The following is a 27,631-nucleotide window of genomic DNA, read 5'->3' as shown; positions in this document are numbered from 1 at the left end:
GAATGCACAGAAAAAGCTGCGTAGCCTTGGGATAAACAATAGGTTTAGTTGTGGCTATTAATTTGTTGACAACACCCAAGACAATGCAGAAAGTGTTTAATGCCATTGAAATAAAACACTAGTTTATTAGAAAAAACAATATCGCTTATCATGGATGTGGTTGTCAAAGGATTCAGATAGGATCACATGTTTGCAAAACGAATAATGGAAACTAAAAGGACTCTGTAAGAATACATGCAATAGTTCATGTGCCACTTTAATGAAGTAATTCAAGGGCCAGGGGCAAATGCCTCAAGTTGTATAAGGATGATAATTTCATCAGAATAACTGCACCACAGAATATGACCAGCATTCCTGGGTCTCTGCTTACTATCCACATTATGTTGTACTGTAAGTTGTAACAACATTTACTCAAAACAAGCCTTACGGCTAAAAGGCATCTAAACATACATGTTTACTCTCTAAAAACAGGAAAATGTGCCCAACAAAAATGGGAGACCAAGAACACATAGGAGCCTTCCACCTGCTTCTACCCACAAGGTTCCACTGATATGTGTTTGAATCAGTGACCAGCAGAGCAGTGGCATAGGTAGGAGATCTAATAATATTACTGCCTGATGTCAAGAGGAATTTTAAGGGAAAAGAATAAGCATGAAATATCCATGCTGTCAAAGCTAATTATGTTCTTACTCCCTCAAAAAGTATCTGATTCCAAGAAGGGAGTACAATTGTATAAGAGCCCTGCTTTTAATCCTGAAATAGGAGGTAAAATCACAGGGTACATAATGCAGCTTATAGTTTTGCTCACCCTTCCTCGCCACAGCCGAGATAAAATGCAAAAAGAGCCTTGCAGAGGTTTCTTCAGCAGCCTCATTGAAGAATATCACATATATTTGCCTTTTAAGTCAATAGCAGCAATGCTCAGGAGTACAACAGATTGAGTGCCTTTTTCTTTGACTAGTGACCCCTCTTCTGAAATTCATGGATATAATGTAAAGAAGATGCATGGGGATGCTAGAGGCAATACATGCAAACACGTGATTATATTGAAAAGCCCTCAGCAGCGGAGAATAGAAAGAAACAGAAGGTGCAGTTTCCTAGACTGTTACTAGAGTTTCTCTTCCTTTAGCAAACAAACAGCTCATTTACTTTACTGTACTGTACTGTCAAAACATCTGATTTGATTTTTGAAAGTTGCTGATTTGTTCTTCACCTTGAAGGCGAATTATCTGTGCCCTTATACCCATACCCCTCCCCAGATCCTCTGCTATCCTCCAATACTAGACTGTAAAAAGTTAGGGATTGTAGCAGCAAAGCACTAACTTGGATATGTGCAAATTCACAATACTTTGAAAGTAAAACATATTTAAAGCCTCACCCTGACATTATGTGCAGTTTAAGAACATGTTATGAATCTGTATGTGCACAATTACTATGAAGTGAATACAAGATTATTTGCAACATAACCCACCTTTAAATTGTTGGGTAGGATAAGTGCTCAGTAATACTGTTTTTGTAAAGCAGCGAATTACCACATAATATGTTAAGGTCTATGCCACATGGAACTCTGAAAACATGGAAAGGATGCATATTTTGTGAAAAGCATGCTAGTCATTTCCCTAATATTATATACAACAAATGGCAGGCATAGCCCATACCTATTGTTCTTTGCAGGCCAAGTAAATGATGTTGCAATGTTGATCTCCACTTATAGGGTAATGTTAGCTTACTTACAGTCTGTATGCGAAATTTGAGCTGACAGTTGGGTTACATAGTCTGGGTGACACTTTTGCTAAGGCACCATGAGTAACAGAAATTCTTGTGCTTGAATGCCATTTCTATTATAACAAACAGAAAACAAGTGGATGTAGGTACAAATCTGGTAAACATTTAAAGAAGGAAGATATAGTGACTGTTCTCTAGTAATATCTTAATGTGACCTGGGGTGGAAGTCAATGTTCCCTCTAAGCTGTGAGGGTGTGCACTTGCCCAGCTTCCTTCTGGGTGCTGCTCAGAAGAATTTTAGCAGCACACAAAGAAAATTCCCACCAATTCAAAAAGATTTAATAAGGCACAAGTCACAAGGATCTGTGCCCACAGTGTACTTTGCATATTTCTATTGTATTGTTAAATAATATTTTGGTAGGTGATAACATGTGTTTGTTTATAAACCACTCTAAACTAGTATATCCTTATGTGCAGATGCAAAGGAAGCAACACCCCCTAAAGCAACTTCTGTAACACTGCCAAAAAAGGAGATTTCTACACCATCTGCCAAAGGTAAGTCTAAACCACACCCTAAACATGAAATGACCCTGCATTTACTGCTGTGTTATCTCCACTTGGGTGTGAACAGGTACCATTGATTCAAAAAGCGTATAACAACTACCCGTTTATTATGTAAGGAACACAGGCATCTGTTAATTACCACTCCACTGAGATTGACGAGCGCTATTGCTCTTCTTTACTGTTTCTAAAGGGATTAATATACAGCGGCTGGTAAATGTCACCATTAATAATACTTGACTGCCCTGATGTTCCAGAAAGTAAATAGAAACAGCTGGGATAAAAACATTATAAAGCTGTGACAAGTTCCTATTTGCAAGTGGTGGCTGGTACATTTTGAACTGGTAAGGTGCCTTTGCCTAGTACTGGTGTAATCGACTGTTTGATGCAAGACTTCCCAAACTCGCCCAGATGGGTTTGGGGCAGTGCTTCATTTGTGGTGGTGTTTGCCATGGCTCAGCCCTGGCACTTATTTGTGTGCACCAACACATATCGGCTCAAACTCAGTTTGATTATGATGTGGTGTTTTGGAAAGTTTATTATTGTAACTGCCAATCACATAATACACACCTATAGACTCAGAGCAAAATTAAAATGATGATTGTGTTTAAAGTCACACTTAAACATGTGTCTAATGTCAAGACACAGCAAGTATGTTATTTTATGTGTATGTTGATTGGTATTTGTAAACCACACATCTGCTGTAGTGACCAAGTACATCCGTCAACAACAATAAGCCGGTGGTAGTTGGAGCTTTAACCCCATAAATGTTGACAGCATGGTGAGCAGCCGTGTGTAGTGGCAACGGGGGCCGGGGAGCTGCCCATCCTGATATGTCATGGGCATTTTAGAACATTTTTGAGCCCCAGCACTTATTTGTTTCCAAATTAACACTGATTTGGGGGTATTGCTATAAAGACATTTCTTTTCAGATGAGGTATAAAAATGATGCATCTTATACAGAAATCTCAGAAGTTGCATACAATTTCCAGAGGACTAACTCATGGAATATAACTACGTTATAGATCCCCGGATGACTGCAATACAGAAAAGCAATTCACTACAGCAAATCATGTATGTGAAAATCAGAAGTGTGTGCTCCCGATAGAGTCTTAAATTAATAGTTACAAACATGCATTTGTGCCACATCACTAAAATAGTGTCTGATACAGTGTGCCATTTCCACACCGGGGGCAAATGGGAATCACCCCTTTACTTTGCCCAAGATCTTGTACACTTACATCTTGAAGATTCACTTCTTCCGACATGTATTTCTTCTTGCTTTTACTTGGCCTGCCTCTTCACATGATCAAGTTGGGCATTAGGGTTAAGCGTAGGTTCAGGCTTAGAGACAGGATTTGGGTACGTTTGAGAGTTTAGTTTAGTGTTAGATTTCAGCGTCGGTGTAAGGAAAGGGTTGGGGGCCCAGGTTTGTGTGGGTGGAAGAATATGGGTAAGAAATGCAGGGGGTTACATGGGTCCTCCTCCCAAAATGGCCGAGTGAACTTTAGAAGGAAAAGGGGTAAGGGAAGTATCAGGGTTAGAGAATAATCATGTAAGGTAACAGTGTTAGTTTAGGGTTAGGTTTAAGGTTAATGAAGGGTTTAGGGCTATGATCGTTGTACTGGTAAGGGTTTAGTTTAGGTTTAGATTTGATGGTTTCCGGTAAGGAAAAGGTTAGGGTTAAGAGGTTAAGAGGTTAAGGGTATGTAGGAATGATCGGATTAGGGTAAGAACAGGGCAAGGCTTATGATTAAGGTTAGCTTTAAGGTTAGATTTAGGGTTCCGGTAAGACTATGGGTTAAAAAAGAAGGGGTGTTATGGGCTTGCTCCCTCTAAAAACAATGGGCCTCATTACGACCCAGGCGGTAAGTTACCGCCTGGGTCGTACCTTTACCACCATGGCGTAAACTATGTTTACGCCATGGTGGTTGGCGGACTTACCGCCCCATTCCGAGGTTGGCGGGGCGGTAAGTCCCCAATCCCCATTTACCCTTCCCCATTCCCATTTTTGCCCCATAGGGCATAATGGGAGTGGGGAAGGCGTTAATTACGCCACCGTAAATTACGGTGGCATAATTAACATCAAGGTCGATTAGCGCCATGGATTTTAACACCTGCTAAATGCAGGTGTTAAAAGCTCCATGGCGCTAAGGGACCTCGGAATCAGGCGGTAAGGGTCGGCGCTGTTTACGCCGCCGTAAACCCCTTACCGCCTGAGTCGTAATGAGGCCCAATGACAATAGTATAATGGGTGATAGACAGAAGAGGTAAAGGTAAGAAGTGAATACAATTGCAAAGTGAATGTATGCAAAGTGAATGCAAAAGAAGTAAAGACATAATTGCAGAAAAATGACACTCATATATTATTAGAAACTACACCAGTTGTAAATAATGTGCCAGGAGATTTATTGAACGTCTTCATTCTTGTGCTAGCTAATAAGATCAAATCAGACGTTTCAGAACTTAACTAAAATCAGAATAAGCTGCAAAAATATGTTGCTCAAATACCAGGTTACTTCTAATGTTTTTCTGATTATAATGCATAAAATCACTGGAAGTAATGATCAAATATACTGTAGTGCTCTTATATTTGCCAGAATGCATATATGTGCCACCGTTTCAGTTCATGTATTGCCACATGAAACTCCCAATTTTTTACTGTGCCATTTCTTTCCAGGTCTGCCTTAGGTAAGCAGATTTTTAGGTGGCCCAGAAAACTGCCATGGCATATGCAACAATTCCATGTCACTGTTGATACAGTAAAGCAGACTGTGGCAGTCAAGAACATAGCCATGCTGTATCGTTACATGTACACAGACTGTCCTTGTAATTTGTGATTGCCCCAAAAATAGCCAATGCCACTTTACATTGTCCTCAATTGGCTCATGGCCACATTGTATTTTCCTTGAATCGCATCACACCAATTTACATTGCTCCATTAATGTCCGATGCAACTATTGTCCCCCTCTGATTTGTCTTGTGCAACTTTATATAATATCCAGAATTGTTCTATAGCTCTAAGTCGCTAGAGTATAGACAAATGCAGGTTTATATTGCCCCTTTAAGTGTCCACTTCCGCCTTGCATTGTACCAAGATGTGCAGCATGCCACTTTGCACAACTTTAGATCACTACCCATGTCAGGGGCCCCATCCACAAATATGCACCTTGCATAAACACGCCCACACCAACACACTGATTGACACTGCTCCCAACCCACAAATACACAACCTACCACACCAGAATAATGCGTGTTGATGCTCCACTCACCCTTCTCTGTTCCTGCTTGTGGACCAGACTTTGGTGGAGGTCATACAACTAACCACACCCATGGGTTGTAATCGGCAGGAACACGGAGGATGATGTAGCTCTTTTGCCCACCCTGGGGCAGGATTCTGGGAATGAGCTGCCCACACCATCCTACGGCAGCCCTGGGTTCACTCACCTCATCGTCGTGTATCTGCACTTCAATGAAGATCCCCTCCCACCATCTGCTCCCCTTTTCACAGCACAGTTCACTATGACAGGGTGACTCATGACTTTAGATTTGCAAAGAATGTACACAATTGTCATTGTTGTTTTATATGAATGCAAAATAGAATTTTGCCAGGAGTGACCTGGGAGCAAACCCCCCTCCCTCCCCCACTCCCCACTACCCCAACGTTTTCAGCAAAGTTACTCCACTGCCTGGGAGTGTCTTGGCCAGGTTAAACGGCCCCACAGCCGTCGAACACACCCTATTTAGCTAAATACATGTATATGCCTCTATTTAAGATGTATTCTTCACAATGGAGCTGGATGGACGGTTATGGGGTTACGTTCTTTGAGTGTACCTTAGACCTAATTTTATTTTGGGTGGCCTTGCAAACCTTTCTGAAGGATACTTTGTTCTTTATTTGGAAATGAGGAGGGTTAAAGAATTCCCAACAATGGCAATACAAGTTACCAACAACTAATAGTATTTTGCAGCCTCAGAGTGAAATCCCATGCATTGAAAGCCTGGATTTTACCAAAGGTCGTAATTGGAAGGTCCCTCCTTTTTGGTGTTTACTGCCAGAGTCTGCAAAGGGCAGATCTGGGGAGCATGTCTCTGTGAGTCACAGGAAGCATGCTGCTCGTTGGTTTACTCCCAAGCATAGCAAATCACGTGTGGTATGTTCTGTGGAAAGTGTGCATTTTGTACTGTGTCTCATATATGTATACAGGGTGGTGCTTTGCCTAATCATATTAAGGCAAACTGGCTGTCCGAGCAGCATCCAAATGCAAAAGGGGCGGCCAAAATGGGAGCTTGCTAATGAATCATAAGGGTGTTTTTTTCTTACTCTGTCATGCCTTCTTGATTGTGTGAAAAAAGTAAATGTCAGACCGTACTGGTCTTATATTAGAATGTATTGCCAGAGCTTACTGATCAGATATTAGAAGTCAATGTCAGACCTTACTGATCTTATATCAGAAGTTAATGCCAGCCCTTACTGATTTTATACTAGAAGTCAATGTCAGACCTTACTGATCTTATATCAGAAGTTAATGCCAGCCCTTACTGATTTGATACTAGAAGTCAATGTCAGACCTTACTGGTCTTATATTATAAGTTAATGCCAGACCTTACTGATCTGATACTAGAAGTCAATGTCAGATCTTACTGGTCCTATACGAGAAGTCAATGTCATAGCTTACTGGGCTGATATTAAAAGTCAATGTTAGAGCCTTACTGGCCTGATATTAAAAGTTAATGTAAGACCTTACTGATCTTATATCAGAAGTTAATGCAGGACCTTACTGATTTGATACTAGAAGTCAATGTCAGACCTTACTGGTCTTATATTATAAGTTATTGCCAGACCTTACTGATCTGATACTAGAAGTCAATGTCAGATCTTACTGATCCTATACGAGAAGTCAATGTCGTAGCTTACTGGTCTGATACTAAAATTCAATGTTAGAGCTTTCTGGCCTCATTTTAGAAGTCAATTTCAGATCCTATTGGTCTGATACTGGAAATGTGTGAGTGTTGTTTATTGGTTTGGTAAGACCATCAGCCATGTTACATAATGCATCACATGAACTACTAAAGTATCAGCCAAATGTGCAGACAGGGGCCTAGGCAAATAAGAACATTCTCCAACAGCTGGCTGAACAAGTAGTATGAACTGATTGTCTGGCCCACTTGGGCTACTTGAATGACTACATGCACTGTGCAGATCAGTAGTGTATGACCATGACTCTCTGGAATGTGTTTACTATGGCTTCCATGATCCCTCGCCATTGAAACTGTTCGCTAGAGCTCACTTAAATTGTCCATAAATATAGCAATGCTACTGGATTAGTTTGCTTTAAAATCCACTTTTCACCACAAACTTTAATTCATAAATGTTGATTACATGTATTTGGTGCCAGGGCTTTTTTGTCCCCTTCTTACCCTGATTGACCATGCTGAATATTTCCTATACCTGGTGAATCAACTCTCCCTGCACTGTGCAACAGAGCGCCTACTAGGTCAAGCAGGCAGGCAAAAGCCTTTTTTTAGAGTGCAGGTGAGGCATTTTTTGAAGGCCACTGATCTACTAAACAACAACTGCTGACAAAACGCCTGAGGCGTACTCACATCCAGACACAAGGAGTAGGCCCACTGCTGCTCTTTGAGCCCTTGTCTGATTCAGCACACCATACAATCCTTTGATGTCTTCTAGCCCGACTGGTGACTAGGTGCCTGCACTGTGAGAGGGAATCTACATGCCACCAGCCAAAGTATTACAGGAGGGCAGCGCTGGCATTCTATAACGGGACATGCAGCTTTGGTAGTTTGTCTTGTCTTATTAATGAGTGGAATTCCGTAGTGCAAATGGAAGTCGCTGCCCTGGTAATGAATGCGTCAGTGAACAGAATCAATTATTTGCCGCATTCGGTCTTCGAGAAGGGGTTTTAGTTCGGAGACTGTTATACCAATGTGCAGGGCTCACCAAAAAAGACCCAGGTATGCATTTTGCATAGTTCGCACATGTGAAGAAAAAGCTCCAGGAAAAAGACGGTATTGAAACCACTGACCTAAAAAGGGGAAGCAAATTATGCTATAACATTATATGCGAACGCAAGAAAGTACATGAATTACCTCCATATATTCCCTTTGGCTCATTATAGAGACTTGCTGCTACGATGCAGGCTTAACACCTTGGCATCAGGAGAAGTGATGCTATGAAGGAAGCAACTCCCACGGAAAGAAGCTATCTGTTGAAACTGTAAGGAGGAGAATTCTGTCGAAACGATTAGACACTTGATGCTGAGCTGTCCATCCTTAAATGAGTTAAGGGGAAAGACAATGGTGTTGCAGGCTCTGGACAGTGGTTCAAACAAGGAAGAGCAGCTATGGGAAGCAATTCTAACGTCTAAGAGATTGGGTCGGACAATTGATGCCCTAAAGTTTGTTGAGACTGTGCTGAGAAATTGTACTCTTGGAACTATACCACTAAGTAAATGACCGATCTGAAGAAAAGGGCTATGTATGAACTAAATCAGGGACTATAAGAAAAGTGCGGTCATTTGTAGAAAGAATGTGATGGATTAATATGTATGTTAAAGGTTGAAAGTTAATTAACCAATACAACTTTAAAAAATAATAGTTTGCACAGTTTTGCTCTCTCAAAGCACTTCCACTTTTAAACACACATTCAGCCGGAAATGCCTATGTGTGTACCACCATTTTGGTTTTTATTTTCTCAAATAGGCCTCCTGGTCCCAACACAAGAAGAAGTACAGTTCCCCCAAGAGCTGGGGTGACATGAGAAACAGAACCTCAGGCGGAAGTGTTGTTTGTAAATAAAGGGCAATGTATGCAGATGCGTGCATTTAATAGTGTGTTTACTTCCATTTTAAATTCGTCATTACCTCATAAATCGCAAGATAAGTACAGTCAGCAACACAAAGATACTCACTCATTCTCTCAGTTTTCAAGGCAAGCATGAGTCTGGTGAATTTCAAATCAGGGATAATGCATACCTCATTGCATATATTGTTTATTTGTTTATTTTATTTTTTCATCGCTGTATGTCTACAAACTTTAACAATATGACAAACAACTAATCCAAACAAATCATATTATTTCAATTCACAAACAATGTATTTCATGCATCCAAATTAAAAGCAAAATTACACATAACAGTTGAAAAATATAAGACATTAAAATGTCATGAGATAAAACAACTAATTCACAATGACGTCCAATTTAAGAGGTTTTAGAAAGTTGGTGACCGCTATAACAATTTAAGTTGTACGACCAACTAGGCACCTTGTCCATCATGTTTCAAGATCATCAGACACAAGGGTTCTCAGAATGGTTTTGAAAACTGTTTCCCTAATCCCTATAAGATCTGGAAAATCTAAAATTATATGCTTTAGAATTTGACTCTGAGACAAATTATTACAAAAAGGCCAAGCCATCAATTCCACAGGTAACAGGTAACTGTCCATATCTCACCAGAATATGTTTGGTGTGAATTATGTTAAAACAAAACCTTAAAAAAAAGCAATCTTGTGCATTTATCAGGCTAAATTGTCAAATACAGAGCCACAATGCCTAATTTATTGTGATAGTCGCATAAATGAATAAAGGAGCAGTATTGATTCATAGTTTCCATCGTGCCCAATCATAGTGAAAGAACATTTTGATTTAACCTTCGTTGGATTTGACATCAATTCAGGCACTGTACAACACATTTCCATAATCAATCTACGAGAAAAATCACACAACTCCTCAATTTCCCACTGCCATTTTCTATCATAATAGTGTTAAAGTCAACAAATAGGTCATCTTCCATTGGACATAACATTTTCCTATACAGTGATAAAATCTGCCATTGTGCTCTGGCCTTTAATGAGACCAGTCCCAATTCATATCTAATCATAGGTATTGGAATCGAATTTAGAAGCTGCAAAGTTCGACGCCAAAAAGCAGCTTCAGGTAGTCCTAAATAATCAAAAATTCTAAGAGGATAACACTCTACACCATATAGGAGTTTGGGAGATCGCAGGCCACAGTGAAAATGTACCAAATCGTGCATGAACCCGAACCAATTGATTTGTCAACTTAAGGGCCCTCTCCCTCATCTACATACATGTTCCAGATATTGCAGTGGTATATGTAATCAAGAAACCCAGATAACTAAAAGAACTGGTTTCTACCAAAGATTATCTACCCAATCTCCAGGTAAACTTGTTTACACTTCTACCTTTCTTAAACCTCATTACCTTTGTTTTTGAACTGTTTAACTTTAGTGAATGACTTTCCACAAAGTCCCCAAAGGCAATCATTAAGTGCTGTAGACCAATCGGTCTACAATCAAACACCAGACAGTCATCTGCATAAGACAACCAAAAAGGTTTCAAATTATGCAGCTATGGGGAGATAAAGGTAGCTGATTGCAGGAAATCCAAAATGTCAGACATTAAAACAATACAAAGGTAGAGAGCCAATACGCATCCCTTCCTGACGCCACAGTGCGTATCGATTGTACGGGACAGTAAACCAGAGTTCTTCAAACGAGCTTGCAGATTAGAATTGGCATACATTCCCATAATCATTCTAAACAATCCTGCAGGTATGTCCTACCGATGTAATTTGTCCCATAATAGATTGCGGTCTACAGCATCAAAGCCCAATGAGACGTCAATCGACGCAAAATACACAGATTTATATTTGCCTACCCAGGATAGTTCCTGTATGCAAATTACAATTAATACGTACAACGAGTAAACCACATTGTGTCAAAAGCCAAGTTTCCACTTCTGTAGCCTCTGGGTTTCACTAATCAATTTTTCCAAATGTGTTATCGATTTACGTAATTGGTTAGGATATGCATAATTTCCTCCAGGACCCTTATGCCGGAATTTCAATAAATATTGATTATTAACAGGTCTTGACTTTTGTTGTTATGTATTAACACATGTGTGACTAGAATACCAAAGGTCAGGTCATAACTCTCCTTAATACTAATGTTCTTAGAGGACTTGACCAAGGTAATCAGGCCACCATATGGTCATCCCTTATGAACCTTCTTAGCCGATTTAAAGGATAGACCATAGCCATCAAATACTGGTTTGTTCAACAACCAGGTTTCGTGTAAGGCAATGAAAGCAACCATTTTTTTTTCCTTTTGTCAGATTAGTTAGTAAACGTTGATGCCCTTTTGTATTCCAAGACAATATCGAGAGTTTCTCCCACAACTTAATCACCATCCTAAATGTTATATTGCTTTGAGTAGCCAAGACCAATCTGCTGTTTCCTCATATTTCCTGACTCTTTGCCTTAGCCTATGGATCTTCTCTTCTTACATTTTATCAGATTGTTTCGGTACATCCTCATATTGGATATGATCAAAACCACACACTCTCAACCACTCCTGCTCTTTCATAATTGTATTAAAGACCAATTGGGACTGTATATAAACCAATGCACGATTCGGTCTGTTCCGGTCAAGAAAGTCTATCCTTCCCAAGTCAACCGGTGTAATTCCAGCTTGGCTCGGGATCTCAGCAAGAAGATTCAAGATAGAGGTACGGCAAAGTATTACAGATTCATTCTCAGGTAAGACACTTTCAAACAGGATCAGGTACAGATATTTACTCGATTGTTCCACACTATATCCGTTTCTACCTACTATATCCGTGTCAAGATTACACCTACCGGCCAACATTCCTTGCCACCCTGAGGTCCACGGTTGATTATTTGGATCAATGAGTCCACAATTAGGCAACCTTGTTAAAGGCTGACTTGCTCCATTCGGACCTTGCCTAACCAGGTTTTGGATTCCCACTGGGATATGAGCACCAATAACAAAACTTTGACTTAACAATTCTCCATTACAATTGGTCAATGAACCCTCAGTTCTCCCCAACGTGACTTCCGGATTTACTAATTTTATATCCCCAACAGCCCATCTCACCCCCCACTAATCAGTATGGCCACCCCAGCTTCATTCTGTACTTGGTCCTTTGCGCGTACCACTGGGAATGTATTGATCAGGTTGACGATTGACCCAGGTGCTCCTGCGCACATATCATTTGGAGCAATACCAGCTTTGCCCAAGTCATCCACCACCAAATTGAAAGGTCCGACTCGTCAATTCCCTGTGAAGGGTTTACGCAACAGAGCTTGCATGTCAGGTTGAGAAAACAAATTCCGCAAGAAGCTTCTATATTCTTGGTTATTTCTTTGCAAAGCCTTACAATTCTTTGTTTTTTTTAATTGCTGATTTCTTTTTTCCCAGTTCCAAACACCATAGTTGTAATACTTTGTGGGGGGGGGCAAACTCGACTATCACGTATCACTGGTAACTCAACAAGTTGTGCTATGTCCTCCTCAATAAGGATCACCTCCGAGGTTTCTTGTTGTTCTCTATCACTCAATCTGGTAGCCTATTTCGTGGGGAGGACCCCGCAGTAGACTATACCCCTGTCACAGGTAGAGCCACCTCCTTTCCTTCTTTATTGTCTAGAGTGTTAACACATGCTAAGTCACTACTATTTCCTCCTAGTTTTAAGACAGGAAAAGTATGGGGAATTTTGTGCAAATGTCTTAAATCCTCTAAAACCAGACAGTTGATGTTCAATTGCCCATTGTCTGTCTGCAGACCTTTTGTGGTTTATTAAAAAGAACCTCCTTGCTGCCACATGAAGCTTTACATTGTCAAATTTAAAAAGCAAAGATTTCAGTAGTACTGGGTTCAATTTTACCTCCGTGTTTAAGCTCTCATATAATGAAACCACGATACAGAGAACTTGATTAATTGCAGTTACAATAGATTTCAGTAGTACTGAAATACAATATGAGCTGACGAATAGTCTTTGTCCTGATCCATATTCAGAAAATAAAGTGAAGTTTGCCTCATGGGAATAGAGGGCGGTGGTGAGGATATTGATGACAATGAAGATTCAAAGTCCGGAACATACCTTTCTCCCAAAACTGATGGGGTGTCAGCAAAGCTCTCTTCATTTGTTGAAACATTGGGAGAACAATGCGTTACACGTCCTGATGAGGTGTTCGTCACAACAAAAAGGGATGTGCCTTTATTTGCTTTTGAAGGAGCCTTATAAACTAAAGTAGCAGTTAGACTCTCCTCGTCTTTCACTGATTTAAGTATCGACTTAATTTTAAATGGAAAATAGGTTGTTAACAGTGTTGGTCGAACGTGTCCCTTGGAAGGCCCCTGATCACTAGAACATACAGCTCCTCTAGAATTTACGTCTTTATCTCTCAATGGAGCATTACCTTCATAATATTATTATTATTATTATTATTATTATTATTAATATTATTATCCAGTTGGGGCAAAAAAGCAATGAATGATCAGGTGATTTAGGGAGTGGTAGATTTGTCGCTGCTAACATCTTCGCATCAGAGATGTACAGCTTTTTAGAAGTCAGCAACATCACTCGACTCCCACTTCAAAGATTGTAATGTTGTAATGTTTTTCCGGAGCAGCCAGATTTCAGCACGGACAGGAGCCAACAACATTTTAGAGCAGTATAGTAACAATTGCTTGATGTCAGTTGTTTAAATCTGCAGTCACTAGCAGGGGAAGTGGATTGTACTTATAGGGCGGTAATGAGTGCAAACGCTTAATCCCCAAAAACTTTAACCAATAGGCTTATGAACAGATAAGACATACCTGTCCACACCAATAACCCACAGCTTCAGCCCGCAGCCAGCTGGCCACTCGGACTGCACAGACTGCCACTCCAAGCCACTCCCAGCCACTCTGTGCCGCTCCGAGAACCGGAGGTGTTTTTCAGTCCTAGTCTCCTCCTCCTCAATAACCAAAGTAAACAGACTCCAGTAGCTGCAACAACAACAAGCTCGTGCAACAGGCTTCCACTCCAAGCCACATCTCAATGCATCTATAGTCATGATTAAACTGATCAGAAGAGAGTTCCTATTAATTGCTCCATCATGTCAAGTTATTCTCTTATGAATTAACTTTTATATTTTCGATGCCTCTATTAAGTCACATGGTCTCCACCGGTGCAAGCTCATTCAATTAACAATTGGGAACATTTGCCCTAGAGCCAAAAACATCCTTTCAACACATGTTTACAACAGGGCTTTGTTTTGCCTAGTCTTAGCACTAGTGTGAAATTCATCCAGGTGCAAATATGCAATGAAAAATTATGTTTTGTGTGCAAGTGTAATTATGTCCTGGTGCTAACTGCACTAGCACCAATACACATCTTCTATAATATTGCCCTAATTGGTTTTTGAATCTTAGTGGTGTACCATTTATTAAGGTGATTAAATATGGAAAAAACAACATATTTCCCTGAACATTTCTGTACCATTCCTTCCCATGGTTGTGTCAATGGGTAACACAATTATATCTTTACTACACTCTTTTGCCATCCTAATCATCTACAAACATGATTTAGGATAAAGCAGAAGACGTGGCTTCATATTGCACACCTGTTGAAGCGCACACAGATTAGATCCTGACATTAAAATCATGTTTTGAAAATGCTTCTTGTGTTATTTTCTATTCAATTAAATGTTCTTGAAGACGCCTTTCCCGATACAAACACAGTAAAGATGGATGAACAGCGAGAGATGATGTCGACTAATGCAATAAATCCTGCCAATGTTAAATAAAAAAAGAACATTTTCAAACTGCATGCCCATTTCTTTACAATATATATTTTAGTACAATCTTAAAAAATCTTTTTTTGTAAAGCAGATGTTGCTACTGCAATAATCCCATTTGGTTGAATGTCTCTCAAATTAGTGTGCTTCTTGATAACTTTGATAACCTCATTCTTCAATCGAGTGATCTTATCTAGCTTGACCTTAAGCATGGGTAATGTGGGCAAAAAGTCAGCATTAGAGTTTTGTCATTTTATACAACGCATCTATGTAAATATGGGGCAAAGTAAATCACCAGGAGTTTTGTGACTAAACAGATCAATGAGGCTTAAGTCTAATAAGGGCCTCATTACGAGACTGGCGGTAAGGGGTTAACGGCGCCAGTAAGGATCCAGGTGCCGTTAACCCCTTACCACAGCATTACGAGGTCCCTTAGCGGGTCCCACTAAGGCCGGCTGGTAAAACCAGGCATCCTTAGCGGGAGCCGCTAAGTGACCAGGGAGCTAATAACAGGTCTGTTATTAACGGGCCCGTTATTAGCTCCCTCCCCATTCCCATTGATCCCTATGGGGGCTCGAATGGGAATGGGGATGGGTATTTTGAATGGGGACTTGCTGGGTCCTCAAAGGTTGGAATGACCTGGTAAGTCCCCATTCAAGGAACCCAAACCCGGACACGATTTTGGAGGCAGCCATGGCGCTAATAGCACCATGGCTACCTCCAAACGCGTAATGACCCCCCAAGTGCCAGTATCAGTTCAGGGTACTCCAGGGTTACTTTCACAATTATTTTCTAATATGGTAGGGGTTATAGTATGCCTTCGAAGACGTGGCCACACCACCATCACCCGTGAAATCTGGTCTCTTGCATACTCTAATTCCATAGATATTCCAGTTAATACATATAATCAATCTAGAACCTGCTCAGATGAAAGTAAAACATTAGACAGCTTTGAATGTGTTAATACAACATTGTTTACAGTTTAATACAATGCATTTACAAGCTAACACTGAAATCATGCAGATAGAGTTTTGCTCTCCTGCCTTAAATGACAGCAGTGCTCAACAAGCAGACCGCCATAAACTGTTCCTTATTAGTTCAGGTCTGCAAAATGCTACTGAATGCTATCTTATAAAAAAAGGGATATGCAAAGATGGTCAGTTTCAGTGCTTCAGGGGTAGCTGAGATTTCCCTCTGTGCTGGCTGAAGCTGCATGCATTTAAAAACAGCTGCAATACGTTATTACAGATGCAGTAGTGATCTAACTGTCTCACAAAATACGTCAGGCTGCAGTATTCATATACACGAACTTTAAAGTATTGTTTACAGGTGTTTTGCAATATTGATGTGATAGATGGGATAATGTGCCCCCGCTGTACTTTCTAAAGATATTAAAAGTCAGCAAGGTGTTTTGTGTGCCAAATAGAGGAATACAATACAAGGCTGAAGGTCAAGTTCAGTTGCAAGGCCGTGGAACTCCAAGGACTTGCAATATCCTTGTTATGTATGGTAGAGGGTATTGTATTCCTTATAATACATGGCCACACACTGTCATTCCCTTTGCCTTTTGCTTAATATACTGTAAGAAATCTTCCATTTGCTGATCCATATAATCAATATAGAATCTGGATTTAAACAAGCAAAAATGCAGTTCCTAATTTGTTACCGAAATTAGTTCAAGCAGTTTAATAAAATGTATTGAAAAAATACATTCATTTGTGCTTTCAAATAAGTAGTAACGTGCTGATTCTAGCTCACATCAGTTAAACTTCAACAGTGCACAAATTAAACCTTCTTCATAAACGGCTCTTTTTCAATTAGCAGCTGCAATGTGTCACAGAAAAGTACTCTTTCATTAAGTGCTGCAGTAACAGCTGTAATTCTCTTTGCCGGCACGAGGCATTGTGACGTCACAACTGAAGCTTAATAAATGATGACAGAAGAGTTGTTATGTCATTTCCTAATTACTGGTCAGTTGTGATCTCACAACTAGCCTGTAATAAGAACATTATTTGCAGGCTTTAATACAGCTATTGCAGGATGCCATGTCTTGAAATAACATTGCACTACTGATGTAACTATAATAACTGTCACAGTTTGTTATATCACAATGCCTGCTGCTAGATCCAGCACAGAGCAGAATTCCAGCTGCCGCTGCAGCATCTCCTTTAAGCTTGACTAGTATTTCAAATTACTTTCTTCTAAATACTTTTTCTGATCGTATGTTTCTTGTGTGCACTGATGGTGTATAATACAAGAGAGAAGGATTGTACATTGCTTTTCTGGATTAACAACCAGATAATCCTGTAGATTATAACAGGCAAGAGGACGGGCACTGAAAGGGTTTACAGTGTGTGGCTATGTATTATAAGGAGTAACAACAATGGGGTGTTAGATTTCAGTAATGAATGCAATCAGGTATCCAGTCATTTTTTCGAAGCCCAACGTTTCGAATGTAAATGCTGAGAATACATCTTTTCGAAAAGCCATTTTACTGAAAAGACATTCTTTCGACATGAATTCGAATATGGTATCTAAATGAAGGTAAGTATTAGTGCAGGGCTGGGGCCAGGGTTAGAGTTAGGGTTGGGCTTGGGTTAGGTTAAGGGTTACATTGAGGGTTTAATTAGGGTTAGGGTTGGGGCTAGGGTTAGGGTTTGGGGTTAGGGTTGGGGCTAGGGTTAGGGTTTGAAGTTAGGGTTGGGGTTAGGGTTGGGGCTAGGGTTAGTTTAAGTGTTAAAACAGGGTTTGGATTGGGGCTTGGGTTAGTTTAGGTGTTAAAATAGGGTCAGGGTTGGGGTTTGGGTTAGTTTAAGGGTTACATTGGAGTTAGGGTTAGGATTGGGGCCAGGGCTAGGGTTTAGGGTTAGCTTTCGAGCTTGAGTTAGGGTTGGGGGTGGGGGGCATGGTGTGGGGGTTGGGGAATTAGGGGGGAACCCCCCAACATTCACAACAACTTTAAAGAGTAACAAGGGGCTGTCCAGTGCTGATATTTCAGCACCGGACAGCTCCAAGTAACGTTTTAAAGTCACAAAAAAAGCATTGAAATGCTACTTTTAACATGTAAAAGTACATTTCTATTGAAACTAGTCCATGTCTATTGTCGACGGATTGGTTTCGATAGAAATGCACTTTTGCATGTTAAATATAGCTTATCAAAGCTTTTGTTTTCAAAACTTTTCTTTCGAGGCTTTAGTGATTCGAAACATTTGTTTCGAAACAATCCCCATAAGCCCTGCTATCACACAATCTGACATGCTGCATGTGGCTGCCAGAGATTATTTCCTAAATTACTGTGTGTGTCAGTCTCGCATATAACCAATAGTGCGCAAAGTGAGCTGCAAATGGATGCCACAAGTGATCTGCCTGTAGATGGGGCTCTCTGGCACACTACATCCAGCACAGTGCCAGGGGTGGACTGGCAACCAAAAGAGACCCTGGAACTAATTTTCAAAGATGCCCCAAATTACAGATTTTTAGCAAATTCAACCTTTTTCCAATGAGAAAATGTGGAAATTTCACACATAAGATGCCTACGGTCCAGAGTTTTCTATAGGCCAATCCACCCCTGCACAGTGCTGGCCTCTTACATTATTTTAAGAAAGGAATGCCATGCAGATGTGTGTACTTTGGCAGCAGCAGTATAATTGGAGAATTGACAAGTACCTAGGCAATTAAATCCTCCACAAGCCCTTTCAAAACGATTGCATTCGAACCCGTGGAAGTCCACGTTAATTTTCATCATTTTTCAGGCAGCATGGTGAAGTAAATTTTAGTTCAATAAGTGAACATATGTGCAAGTACCTCTTGCTTTCAAGGGGTGCCAGAGGCAAGTGGGGGTTGTATGAAGTCTTCTGTCGTTTTGGGGGAGAAGAGACAGCAGATAGAGGTTTAAACCCCCTCCCCTCCTGCCCACAAGCATACCCACACACTACCGAATACAACATTTGCCTCCAAGCAAGCAACAGCGGCTAATCTTTGCCTTTCGTTTGTGGAAAATGAAAGAGTGGGATGAACTTCTGAGGATCCGTGGATGCATTCTAGGTCATTTTGCAAGCCTGGCACTCAGGAAGAGAGGGGAATATATTGTCTGAGAGTGAAGTCACTGCAAATCTCAGGGTTCCGGTGCTGGGGTATGCAGAACATAGGTCCATCGCATAGGGCAACGCCATGCATGTTTCTTGCATGGCACCTTGTGTCACAGTGAAGCCACCTCACAGCACTGAGGAGCAGGGAGGGACTCGTTCAGCCAGCAATATAACCGCCAGTGAACATAGCAGTGAATGGAATCTCCGTCCAAAATGGCCGGTTCTGCAGTCAGGAGAAATGATTTATTGATTCATTTTATCTAGTATTTATTCTGTTCTCACCTCTGTTCCGCACTTTCCACCCCCACCTTCCATGCACTTTCCCCCTTTTCCCTTTTCCATGCACTTGCGCTTTCTTAATGTCACTGGGCCTAGTAAGATCGCTGTTCTCTTTTTTTTCTTGTCCCTTGTTCCTCTCCCCTTTTGCTTGGTCGCGCTCTGAAACACTTGTTTATGAGCGCAATATAAATAAGATATCACTTCATTTCATTTCAAGGTTCACAGTTGGGGATAAAACCATGGGACTGCTTCCCAAGCACTCAGTAGTCCCTGGCAACAAGCATCTGAGGATTGCTGGGGACCTGTTGAGACGGCGTCTCCCTGAGGTGGTTGCTGGGCTCCTCTCAGAATAGTCTGCAGTAGACGGCTTAGGTTAAGAGGTGGCAGTAGGGTGATCCTGAAGACAGCTCAGTTTACGGCACAACCTGATTCCTGTACAGCACCGAATAGTCTTCAGTCCCCTGGAAACCCTTTTAAAAAGCAGTGGTTGTATGTCAGAAATATGAATTGTTCCTGTGGGCATTATTTTAATTGCTATTTTGACACCATGTGTTTTTTTCTCCTTTATGGGGGGTTTCACTCTCCTCCCCTCCCACATACCCCTTTACGCCTACCCCTTCACCACCCCATCTCCAACCTGTTTTCCCTTTATTATGACTTTCTCCTCCACCTTCCCTTTCCTTTCCATGGCAAGCATACATAGCTGTGGGCAGTATGGCACTCCCTCCCCATCAATATTAGCCAAACCATACATCAACAAAAGCACCCAACTCGGGGCAGACAAAGGACACTGACAATTCAAGGCAACAATGACACAGTCATCCAACAGATGCACCTTTACCAAAGAAAACAGGAGAGGCAGATGTCATATTCATCAACATGCATGTCATAATGCAGCATTCACAAACACACAATGTGCAAGAGGTAAAAGAAACAGTGCTAGGATTTCATACAAAGTGTAAGGAATGCAGCCTTCCACCAGGACCGGCTGTCACAAACCCCCCTCACTGACAATAAAGATGCCATTTAGACACTGAGCCACTCACATTCTACCCTCGCCATGCTGATATTACAGATGATTGCAAAAGGTTAGTATAGCTCAGTGGCAACACGCGCATCCTGGAAGCAAGATGACGCAGAGGTTCGAATCCCGGGGCTGCGCTAAGAAATCTATTCGGTACTGAGCACATTATGAAAAAACAATTATAATAATTATAATTGCAAAAGGGTCAGTAAATGTTGTTGTGGCCGGAGTGTTTGCACACAGGTGCGCAGAGCAGGACAAACACTCGGAAACGGAGCGATGATTTAACGCGACCTCTTCATTGATCTTCCTTCTCTAACTGCCCAACTCCCCACCCCCTTAAGTCACTTCCCTTCCCGCCTCCCAGTCTCCTGCCTCCCGCAACTGGAATGTCAACGTGACACCCCCCAATATAAACAGTTAACCAACGGTGGGTAGCAACACGGGAACATCATTCACTAGGCCATTTCTTCTATGAGACGGCAAGGCTTATTTTCGGCTCTCTGTGGCCAAGAGCCAGCGTGTTCTTGAGCCAGATCGCTTCTCCAGGTCAGACATCTGAGTGTCTTCATGATCTCCTTGGTATGGATCATCAGACTCGTAGTCAACGGGTATTTCCACTCTGCCACTGAGAAGTCGTGACCCTGTTACTGGGATCTTCTTGAAGTGTGACGAGTTGTGCGTAGTCGGACCCCCATCTCCTTGGGCTGTGATCATGGAGCCCTTCTTTTTCGATGATGAGCGGCTCCTCTTGAAAGGCAGCCGTGTGTTTATAAGTCTGTGGCTGTTTTACCGCGACCACATCCCCTATGGTCAGGTTTGGGTCTCGAGCCTTTCGGTGATTGTCGGCGTATTCCTTCATGTGCTCTTTGCCGCCTGATCCCTTTCTCTCACTTCCGGGTCGGCCGGTGGCCAATCCTCTGGTTGGTGGATCTGGGCCAGCTGAGTCCTTATATTCCTTCCAAACACGATTTCTGCAGGGGTCTTCCCTGTAATACTGTGAGGAGTGCTGCTGGTGTAGTACCTGTTCGTAAGGATACCCCGTGATCTTTGCCACTTGTAGGGGCCCCTTTTAGATTGGCCATGAATCTCTCGATCATGCCATTGGCCTGAGGCCATAGTGGAGTGACTTTGTGATGGTGAAACCCCATGTATTCACTGAAGTGATGGAAGCTGTGTCCATTGAACGGAGGTCCGTTGTCCATTTTCACTTGATGTGGGACACTGTAGGCTGTGAAGATGCGGTCCAGTATTGGTGTTACATGATGGACAGCGGTGGATGATATGATTTGGGCTTCAGGATATCTTGAATACTCATCGATGAGGGCTACAACATACCTCCCCCCTTCAATAGGCCCAAAGATGTCCGCTGCCGCTGCCTCCCACACCCCTCTGGGTAGCTCGGACATCCTCTAATGGTTCGGGATGACGGTTGGGTGTCAAAAGACAGCAGGTGGGGCACTGCTTCAACAGTTCCTCCACTATGGAGTCTACTTGAGGGAACCAGACTTTCTGGTGCAACATCCTTTTCATGGAGACCACACCCCTGACCTTCGTGAGCCAGCTCTATCACTTTTACCTTCAGGGCATTGGGTGGGGGGTCACCACTTTGTGAACTTTGAGTAGAAGGTTGTCCTCTGACATCGCTAATTCATCTTTCTCTTGCAGAAAGCAGTCTACTTCCTGCCGTACATTGGCCGTACATTGGCTGATGCAAGACGTCCTCGTTCCTTGGCCCTTCGCCATTAGCCGGAGCGGAGTCCTTTGCAAATAATTTGACATGCTTCATCTGCATCTACTTCCTGCATCAGATGGGCCGTTCCAATGCCTTCGGGCACTGCTTGTTGTATCAAGTATCACAGGTAGTGATTGGCCACCGAGGGTTCTAGTGTAAACTCCTCTCAGAGGTGACGGGATAGGAATTTAGCCGGATTTTCTTCCTTGCCCAGTCTGCACTGAAATAAAGTAAAAGCACTCCTGCACTGAAATAAAGTGTTCCTGCTCACATCTCTATATAGGACTGAGTCCAGCCAGGGCCCCTGTGTTTATGGGTCCCAAAGGGACATAAGTGAGTTAAGTGACCCATTGTCCCCATCGCTAGATGGTGTGGTTTTGTGTTCTGGGGCCTGTGGCCATGACACTATGTTAAATGCTAATGGTTCTGAAACACATTAACTTTTTGTTTCAGAGAAACACCTGAAAGGATATTTTGAGTATTTACACTATAATGTCGCCACCATTGTGGCGACATTACTACAATTGCGCCGGAGCACGGTGCACAAATTCCAACCCCCATTACTGCGCCCAAACAGAGCCTGGGTTGCAGGGGTGTCCTCTGCTCTCCTTGGGCTGGGTAACAGGGGTTGGGTGTTGCAGGGGTGTCCCCGCTTACCATTATGGTAAGTGGGGATAAGATTCTTTTTTTAAAAAGGGCCCTCTGGCGTCGTCAGCACTGCCCCACGTAAGTGAGAGGAGCTGACGCTGCAGGGGTACAAGGATGCCAGCAGTGCACACAGGAGTGCACCACAGTACAGGTAAGTGGTGGGGAAGGGAGGGGGTTGTGGTTTTAAGGATTGCAGGCCGGGGCAGAAGTGAGCTAACTGATCACTGCGCCGTGCCTTGAATGAGTCATCATTTTCTTCGGTGGAATTATGGGCGACGCAGTGATCACATAGATCCTATGAAAACCATGTGCAGTCATTACATCTTCCTATGTATGTTGATGGACAGACTGAGAGCTGTATCACACGTCATTCTAAGCTTCCCATGTACTATGTCCAGTGGGCATGCTTGCACTTTGTGTTTGTCAAGTTGATGGTCTAGGGGCTGAAATCTGATTGCTTCTCTCAAAAGTGTACCCTATTGTCACCAACAGGACTCAGAACCCTGACAACTGGAAAATATGTCCATAGTCTAAAAAGTAACCTCAATCAATGGTGTTGAATCAGCTCTGTAACCTTGGTTCCAGAATTGTGTACAACCCTGTATGAGGTTCATCATCATCACATAGAGGTTGATGAGATGAGGAGCAGGCTGGGTGAAAATGGAGTTATGATTCTTCAAGGTGCCTGACAAAGCAGGTTACACCCTATCTTAGTCTACAATAAAGAAGGCCAGCACCAATAGACATGTGCAAGTACAACATATTGCAGGTCCACAACCTACAATTCGCATCCCAGAAGATGCACAGTGGATATGGCACAGCAACAGCACCACATGCCCACCATTTCCTCAGTACTACCATGAGGGCCAGGTGCACGGCCTAGTGAGTCATCACCTTGCATTAGTGAGAAGCAAACATGGTGCACATGTCACATGCACGAAACAAAGAAAGACTTAGCAATGGCAAAAGCCATGCCAATAAAGCACACAGATTGCCATATTCAGAAAAGAGAACATACGTGTATGTAGACATGATTACAATGTAATTCTGATAGGTGTCTTTATACTGGCAAAACCATATAGTGCATGTGATGTAATGGTGTAGAAATAACCCCAACACGCATGATGACCTCCGAAGTGTAGAGCAAATGTGCACAACAATTAGCATACACCGAGAGACTGAGCGCTGCCACTCAGTTAGCCGGGTGCTCGCAATATGCCCTGGAATCCAGTTGCAATCGTTACTCCTTACTCATGGTTCCATGTTATTCCATAGTGGGTTGATTATAGGTAATGAATCATTCATACATGCCATTTGTTATAAATGCCCGAATATCTTTTTAATAATCTCTGCTTGAGTGGCAGTGACAATCAAAGCGATGTGTCACAGGACATGTCAATGCTTGTTTGTTTGTTTTATTACTTATAATGCGCGCCAGACTCTCAGGTACCAGGGCGCAGAAAGAAACAAGAATACTTTCAGCTTGGTTACATTGCTGTGCAAATATATACAGTGGTTTTACAGGTATGTACAGTAGAGGTAGGGTCAGTAGGTTAAGAATAATCACAAGATCAAATATAAAAGGGGAGAGGTAGGTATAAAATATACAAAATATACAAAAATATACAAGACAGTGATAGGGTGGCAGTCCTTGGTACTAAATATACAATATGCATTTCAGAATATTATGCCACCTTCAGGGCAGGGCACTCTGGCATGTGCTGCCTAATTGCGCATCAGGGCCGTTCTTTCAATAGTTGATATAGAAGTGACCATGCTGTGCCCTACATCTGCAGCACATGATATGATATGATATGCTAAATTATTTATAACGCGCTTGATACCCAGAGGTTTCTAAGCGCGGACCCGGAGATCGAACCTGTGTTGCTCCGTGTCGTCTTGCTTCCAAGGCGAGCACGTTGCCCCTGAGCTATCCTCCCGAGACATGTCCTGTTAACTACGGAGGGACATAAACTTCATTCACTTGGGAATTATTGCTAGTTATTACACACAACACGCACATCTAAGCTTGTGCAGGCGTTTGGAAAGGCATCCCATAATGTACACAGAAACAATCTGCACTTTTCATGGATCCCGCCCCTTTTGCCCCTGACACACAGCATCATCTTCTTAAAATCTTCCTTTGACTGAAGCAGCACTCCTTCAGTGCCCCCCTTCTGCACGCATTTACACTCGACTGAGTGCGAACTTCAGAGGCCTGGGTGTTTTCGGATCACCAGTGGCCATCAAGAGGCCTTGGCTCCATGGCACAGCAACACATTCCCTCTGGAGTTTGAATCAACACCCTCAAGGGAAACTCCTGATCTTCAATACTCTTCTCACGTGGCCTGAATGTTGTCCATCTCATGACACCCCACATGTCCAGACCCATAACACCTATTTCATGTAAAGCATTGCCTACGGCAGCTTCTCGTATAGCGTTGCATTCTATCTACTAGACATCATCACTGCAGTAACACTGTTTTGTGCTTACAACACTTGACAGGGTTGCTCCCCTTCCCAGAACATATCTCTAGCCCCATTCCAAGATTTCCTGGAAGAAGAGCACCAGCGCCCCTCTGCTTCACTGTTACATGTGAGCCCTAAAACTGCTGGAGAAGCAGATCATCAAAAGTACCTGCAAAGAATTCCCTGAACAGCATTAAGAACGGAAACAAAATGGCAACTTTGATAGGCTGGACAACAAGGCATCCTTACCTCCTGATCTGAGGACCACCATACTCGTCTCCTAAGGATTCACGCTCCATAGGGGAACCATGTCCGACGCATTAAGGCCAATACAAAACCATTCTTCTGAAGGCTTGCCTGACATCCCTGGTAGCCATTGCATCCCACTGTGCCTGCTCCATCCCACTCCCCTGTGTAGTCTGGCGATTATCACTTAAATGCATCTGGGGCCAAAACCACAGGGACTCTCCCAAAAAGACCAAGAAAATCCCCCCGGGCAAACCCCACTCTGGCTTGGTTGCATTTATATTTATGTTTGAATCAATGACTGCAATATCTTTTTGAATCAATACCTTCCTGGCAACCCCTGCACTTGGGTCTGTATCTGCAACCCTACAGTCCCCTTACTTGCACTCGTTAGACACCTATTGTCTGCGCCTAATTCTTGCACTTGCCACCTGCTGGCTGCACTACCTGTTTTTGTTTTGTTTTGATCACGTGTTCAGCACTTTGCACTGCTTCCCCTGCCCCTTGCACTTTTCCCCCTTCCCTCTCCCCTGACCTTGCGAGTTCCCAATGTTACTGGTTCTAGTAAGATCGTTGTTTTGTCCTCCCTTGTACTCCGCCCTTGCCTCGTCGCGCCCTGAAACTCCTGTTTATGGGTGCGATATAAATAAAATATCATATCAAAAAATAAATAAAATATCATATCATGTAAAGGAGCCAACACACAAGGCGCTAATGTGTATGCTTAGTGATAAATATGGTTGGGGTTGGGTACACCTGAACGTAAATGAGAAAAGGTCACCTACGTTCACATAAATAAACATTGCTACGCACATGCAAAACGTACAACCTGCAGGTCACAAGATGTTTGGACTTAAGCTGCGATTAAGGTTGAATGAATGGAGAGTCGCATCCATCGGTAGGGCCACCTGAGGACACATCTACATTGATTGAAAGATGTACATGTCGTGGCAAGCAATAGTCCTTAGGCTACCTAATTTTTTGGTGATTTGAAAATATATATAATCACTGTTTTGGAAACCAATATAATAAATTAAGCTTAAAGTACAGTGGTCTTCACTAATTTGTCGAGGACATCTCATTCACAGAAGAGTCATATTAATATCATAGCTGATATGCTGATATATCATAGAAGCTCCCACCAACCGAACTAATGACATTTTCTTGGAAGGGCTAACGGGAGTGCCAGCCAAAAGATGAGGTGGGCAGCAGCAGAGAAAAAAGGGAAATGCTTTTCTAAATACATTTATTTGCAACAGACAAAAGGCCAGAGGACCACACCTCAAGCATGGATGCTTTGCCTGGGACTAGCATATGACTTCTGACAGAATCGGCCAACTCTGTTTTACCAAACAGCATGCACCATGACCCATCCCACGTGACATGGTGGCTGGCAGGGAGCTAGTGGAGAGAGCTGAGATGGTTAGCACTGTTGGTGGTTCTAGCCCAGAGTTTCGAATACTACTCTAATGTGTCACGGTAATGATACCAGAGTTGCTGTGATCCAAACTGAACCCAATATTCAGCACACATTTCAGTAAAGAAGCACTTGATTAAAAAAAAGTTCTGTAATAAAAAATTGGCACTGTTTGCAGAGAGGGACCTTAACGTCTCCATTGGATGTGAAATGATTCCAAGTCTGTGCACTTTGACCCAGGAAGGGTTTACCTAAACATCTCCAGCATCATTCCACAGACTGTGCCATATCCCGGTGCCACCAATCCGTGAGGCTAATTGCTGATCAAACCATACAGACATAAGCTTCAACCCCATATTGTCTGCAATAGGTTTGATTTGTTCCATTTCTCAATGGTTAAAGAAATACATACATACATGCATACATACATACGTGCATACATGTACAAACAAATGAAAGGCCAATTCTGGAAGGCAATTCAGGAGGCAGAATTCAAACCCTGCTCTTTATTCATAAGCAAGCATCCCAGCCACCTTGCAACACGCACATGAAGCCTGTGCTTGGGTATGTTGGCTCGAACACAGCACGTTACGTCACCAGGAAACAATCGTCCTCATGAGCCGCATGGTTTGCATGTAGCGCCTCACTGTGGAGAGAGTGGAGCGGTGCCCTCCGCTTCTCTTCAGGTCTATCTGCTAGGAGGAAAACAAACAATGCGAGGTCTCGCCATACAGAAGGGGTCTTGCGTGACAGGCTCCAGAGGCGTTGCTAGGGGGGAGTTTAGGGGGCTATGGCCCCAGGTCTTTTGGTTGTAG

At 42.4% G+C, this 27,631-nt stretch overlaps 1 protein-coding gene across 50 annotated transcripts in view; it reads left to right on the top strand.

The window, feature by feature from the left end:
* The window catches only part of TRDN (triadin), a 1,596,486-nt gene that overhangs the window by 589,533 nt on the left and 979,322 nt on the right, over positions 1-27,631 (top strand). For all 50 annotated transcript variants that reach the window (XM_069607588.1, XM_069607568.1, XM_069607599.1 and 47 more), the window contains one exon: positions 2,203-2,280. In XM_069607588.1, coding sequence (XP_069463689.1) covers positions 2,203-2,280 — 78 coding nt within the window. The remainder of the gene's footprint in view (positions 1-2,202; positions 2,281-27,631) is intronic.

This window comes from Ambystoma mexicanum, chromosome 4q (genome assembly GCF_040938575.1).
Source record: "Ambystoma mexicanum isolate Mex_15411 chromosome 4q, UKY_AmexF1_1, whole genome shotgun sequence".
NCBI classification, from domain to species: domain Eukaryota; kingdom Metazoa; phylum Chordata; class Amphibia; order Caudata; family Ambystomatidae; genus Ambystoma; species Ambystoma mexicanum.
The sequence above is the reverse complement of the archived record's forward strand: the minus strand, read 5'-3'. Positions and strand labels throughout refer to the sequence as shown.